The sequence below is a fragment of the Nicotiana tabacum genome, chromosome 21, assembly GCF_000715075.1.
Source record: "Nicotiana tabacum cultivar K326 chromosome 21, ASM71507v2, whole genome shotgun sequence".
Lineage (NCBI taxonomy): Eukaryota > Viridiplantae > Streptophyta > Magnoliopsida > Solanales > Solanaceae > Nicotiana > Nicotiana tabacum.
The window spans coordinates 39,633,411-39,638,539 of record NC_134100.1 but is presented as its reverse complement, the minus strand read 5'-3'; the positions used below and the strand labels follow the sequence as shown (position 1 = coordinate 39,638,539).

Below are 5,129 nucleotides of genomic sequence, written 5' to 3'. Positions count from 1 at the left end.
CCTTGTATCACTAAGAATGTACATACTCATCTTTGACTGTTCTACAGAAAGTGCTAGTCCTGCTACATTTATTTCATAGAGAAAGAAATGCGCCAAGAAGTGGAATGTAGCCGCAAATTGGAAGGATAAAAAGAGATCAAAGATAGAGATGTCCAAAAGTGAGTGGAAAAAGATACACGATATCTTAAACGATTGGCCTAAATTAACCAACAAACCAGAAGTCCCAATCACCTGAATATAACCTAGCCAGATATTTCTTGCATGGTGGCTTTATATTAATAGAAGGCCACCTGCTTAGCAAGTTTCCAATAAAGTAGCTCATTAATTAATACTCTTCTTATCACGTCAGATAAAGCAATTGAAACCAAAAAAAAATAAATCTTTCAGGTTATTGGAACTCAACAAAGTAATGGAAGCAGAAGATACTCTAACTCAGGGGAACACTGAACCTTCAAATAAGAAGAGTAAAGATGGTAAAAGATTTACTGATGAACAAGTAAAGTTGCTTGAGTTCATGTTTAAACTAGAGACAAAGCTTGAACCAAGGAAGAAGCTTGAGCTGGCAAGAGATCTTGGGCTGCAACCTCGTCAAGTAGCTATTTGGTTTCAAAACAGAAGGGCTAGATGGAAATCGAAGCAAATGGAGCACGAATACAGAGTACTGAAAGCGGAATTTGACGGGCTAAATATGCAATTTGAATCATTGAAGCAAGAAAAGGAATCTTTGCTCAAGCAGGTATCTTATTAGTTATTGCTCCCTATGTTCCATCTTATCGTGCACTATTTTCTTTTCTTTTTCTCTGGTCTAAACATGAATAGCAGATATTCTTTTAACTTTAAACTTCTCATTTTACCTTTTATAATATGCCCTGCCATAGATACATCATGTTTAATACCACAAGCTCTAACGGTACTTTTGGTATGTATCTAAATTTTTTTATTTTTTAAAGTTCGTGTCAAGTCAAATACTACTACAACAACAACTCAATAAAATCTCATAAGGTCTGGGAGATAGAGTGTTCGCAAACCTTACCCCTACCCGGAGGGGTTGAAGTCAAATACATCATATAAAATGAAAATTGAGAGTAATTTCTTTCTCTTGCGTTTTCTCAAAGTCGTTCCTTACTTATCTTAAACAGTTAGAGGAACTAAATGATCAGCTGGAAAACAACCATGCTGGTTGCAGCAGAAGCCAAGATTCTCTAGACAGCGAAATCTACACAAGCTCTGAAAATGGAGGTACTGACTTAGAGTTGAAGGACAATATTATCCCGGGTTGTTTAAATGCAAGTTTAGAAGACAAGAGAGTAGAGGAAGTGGAAAATGACAGAGAAGGAACATTAATCGAACATTTCAGATGGAAGGAAGAACCAGAGTTTTGGAACATGGAAGAATTAGGTGACAGTTCCTTAGGATCACCTGGACGCTGGTGTGCCGTAGGCCTAGGTCGTACCTTCGACCTGTCATGGGAATTTTGAACTCCACAAATACAATAAAGCTTTTCAAAGGAGTCAGCAGTGACCGAAGTTTGATCAATAAAAAAGTTTTTTCTTTCCTTTTACACATTGATAGAGCCAAGGTTGTATGCAGAGAATAGAAGGAAGAACTTTATCCCAGTTGCTTTTTTCCATTGTGCTGAGAATCCGAAAGGAGCTTGCCAAAAATTGATTTGCAAGGAGAACTAGCAGCATGAACAGCAAAGGCTTTGCATGTGATTCGGGATGCATGAACGAGGGATATACTTGCCTTATTTTTTGAAACGTTCAACTGATGTTTCTTTCTTTCTTCTTTCTTCTTCTTCTTTTTTTTTTGGGTGAGGGGGGGAGGGGGTTAATGAATCGCTTGTAATTTATTTCAAAAGAAAGAGACTATGTCAATTGGGCTTCTTCGTGTGACCACAATAAAATAAATTGGATATACTCAGTATTCAAATTGCCTTTCACTCTGTTGCATGGAAGTTAAAGTTCAGTGAATGAAGCTCTAAGCAATCAAGGAAATAAAAGCCAAACATTAACATATAGCACTACCGGAACAGAGTTGCATATACCTTTTACTCGCATGAAGTTGTTCCAGCAAGTAGTATGGTGGGTAAGTTTTCCCTTTTCTTGGGCTTCATGCTGCACAAATTCATATTAGTCAAAATTGGCTCCTGATTACGTAAAGCTGTGAAAATGAGTCTTTTTCTTTTCCTTTTTAAACTGATTCTCTCGGGGTTAAAAGCATCAAGTGAGTTGATGGTTTATAAAAGCTTCCCCGGTATTTTTTTCTCTATTCATCTTCTAGATCTCTTTCTATCCAAAGCCATCTAAAAGCCAACGTACCCCCTTCCCCAAGTGTGATCGCCATTCGGAAAGTCGAGCATCTTTTACATGAGGTCTGAGAAAAGATAAACATGTTTGTGCAATCCCGTAACTCCAATGACAGTTGTTAGTCTATGCATACTTGACAAGGAAGGGAACTCTATGATCAACTTAAGATAAGGAGCGCCAAAACGGGTGGTTTCATGTATACCGCTGCTTATAACTGAAAAAGAAGCAACTGATGACGTACTTCAAAGCATACGGCTTGAATCAACCAACTATTTTACAGTCGATCAAACTCAGTTAAATAGATTAAAAAGTAAAGCAAGCGGGTAAAATTTTAAAACTTATGTATATAGTGAAACAGACGCCGAAGAACAGACCAAAGTCAACAAGCAAATAAAAAACAAAAGAGTGCCAAATTGTAAAGCTGTCTTGACAGCAAATGCAACCACCTGTTTACGTGATCTTCTTCTTTGGCCTCAACTGCAATAAAAGTAGGAAATAGAAGGACCATTTAGTATAGAGTCCAGTAACACACAACGTTTCACAAGATTGACCAAGAACATACCTGGTTGCTATGGCCACACTTCTTTTTCCTGCAGTTGACGGCACGAGGATGCAAACGGGCATAGCACCTGCAGCAAAAGAAAAAGGCATAAATACACCCAAGAGTGTCAAAGAAAGAATAAAAAGACCACAACTCAAGGCAAAATCATAGCGCATATCAAAGAAAGAATAAATAGACCACAACTCGTTAGCCACACAACTTAACCCAACAGAATGCAACATCAATGAGCGTGAACCAGTGAGAACAAGCAGAAAATGTCATGCATGGCATATTCAAGCCACTACCTTGGCCAGGATAGCTTCCAATCATGTCTACCAAAATAGTACACTCAAAAGTAGAACAAAAAGCAAACAAGGACATCAGAGAGCTATACTAGCAAATCTGTAGGTTGTTGATAAGGTAGTATTTGGCAGGTTTCTGTCTCTGACATGCCCTCAAAGCATCATTTTCTAGTTTCTTCTTTGGTTAACATCACACAACGTTGTAAATTATCTTAATTTCTTAGCTGAGTGCAATGCTCTGGGGCACGCAAGCAGCAGCGAATAGACATTAATTTTCTTGTGAAAGATGCAACTTCACCATCAGATCATAGAGATGAAAGATAATCACCATGTGTTACAAGTGATAACCAGAAAATGAAATGCCATCAACAAGCTTGAGCTCACACGAAAATAATAGTATGTCACCATGTTTACCCGGAAAATCGGATATAGTTGAATTTATTAGTAGTTTTAAAGATATGTGATATACCTTGACATAAATCGTACTAGAAGTGGAAATGTTTAGATTCCTGGCTATAAAAACAGGATATGAATTATTGAATGAGGAGAGTAAGTATGCTGAGTGAAATAAGCTCAAGAGATTTATTCTTCAATAAATAGAAGTAGTCTTTTCTTACAATGTGTGAACCTGCCCTGTGCTTAAAGGGATTCCCCTTTTATAGTAGAGAGATCTTACTTTATTTACAATAAAAAATATACAGTGGAGAACGCATGATGAATTATCTCTTCCCCGATTCCCGCCAAGATTTTCTCCCCTAGTGCGGTTGCAACGGCTCTTGTCTGCGAACTCGATACTGGCTCGAGCTCATTATTGGGTCGAGCCCTCGGCCTTGGTTCGAGTTCGACATTCGGGGTGAGTGCCAATCGATCTGTGCGTCTCCGACTACCTTCACATTGCCTTGCGGTTCGATTTGGTCATGGGCTCGATAATGATACCGAGCCGACTCTTCGATCGGTCTTGGAACTCGAAACTTGTTTGTACTATCTTCGGAACTCATCTCGAAGTCTCACTTCGGTCGCTTACCATTCGAACCCGATCAAACGTACGAGGGCCGAAATCTATTTCGACCGTATACAGATAGTCCCCTCATTTCTCAGGAAGAATGTGGTGAGAAGCGATATGATTTTCAACGGCTCGATCGGGTTATAAGCTGACGTTTTCACTGGGTTCGATGATGACGTACGTGATAGCTGTCCCGTCGATTTAGTCTTTCAAGGTATTTAATGCATGTCAGGCGGTGGTCGACCACCGCTGATACTGAGCCGCCATGGTATAAACCTATAAATAGCCCCTCAATTTATCATTTACCACTTTTACATCTTTAATCTTCCAAATTTTCTTACTCTTTCTGCCTCTATTTCGCCGCTCGTAGAGCCACCTTCACCAGCGTTTGGCACCATCAGCCTTTCATCTTCTTTAGCTTTTCTTTTTATTATGTCAATGGCAAAAACTTCAAAAACCGTACCTCAGAAGGAGAAAGCTTTCTCTTTACGGCCGTCCGGCGACAAGGCGCCGGTGGAGCCGCCTCCCCACGAGTATGTTCCTGGCCCGTGTACTCTAAAAATTGATTTTAAGGTTGAAAATCCTTCGTCGGTTCCGGGTCGATGTGAGCACGTGTCGATGTACAAGTGCTCGATAACAGAGGGCCATCTCGAGGCTGTGAGGAAAGATTGCAGCTGGGGTCCCGATGTTGTATTGCAAATTTCCTCTTTCGAAGAGAGCATCACCACTCATGTGGAAGGGTTTTTAAGTGTTTATACTTACCCCTTCACGTTGGGTCCCGTCGATCCAGTAATCATTGATTTTTGCAAAAGATATCAGGTCTCCCTCGGTCAAATTCATCCTTCTCTATGGCGCATAGTAATCTTACTTTGCTTTTTCTTAAACAAGGCCGGGGGGCTGGATTTCACCCTAAATCACCTCATACGATTGTATCGGCCTCAAATCTTTTGAGGACTAATCAGGCTCCATCGTCG

General features: G+C 39.9%; 1 protein-coding gene across 1 annotated transcript; it reads left to right on the top strand.

Annotated features, from left to right (window-relative positions):
* The first annotated feature begins 294 nt into the window (after nucleotides 1-294).
* On the top strand, nucleotides 295-1,627 carry LOC107810623 (uncharacterized). The gene is made up of 2 exons (XM_016635421.2): nucleotides 295-736; nucleotides 1,140-1,627. Exons 1-2 carry the CDS (start codon nucleotides 410-412, stop codon nucleotides 1,476-1,478), a joined length of 666 nt encoding a protein of 221 aa, XP_016490907.1. The 5' UTR covers nucleotides 295-409; the 3' UTR covers nucleotides 1,479-1,627.
* Nucleotides 1,628-5,129: the final 3,502 nt, after the last annotated feature.

What these genes read in the sequence shown, in the direction of transcription:
- LOC107810623 (XM_016635421.2), top strand. Translation starts at nt 410, where the DNA reads ATGGAAGCAGAAGATACTCTAACTCAGGGGAACACTGAACCTTCAAAT. An exon ending in AGGAATCTTTGCTCAAGCAG is followed by an intron (nt 737 to 1,139) that starts GTATCTTATTAG and finishes TATCTTAAACAG; the next exon opens with TTAGAGGAACTAAATGATCA.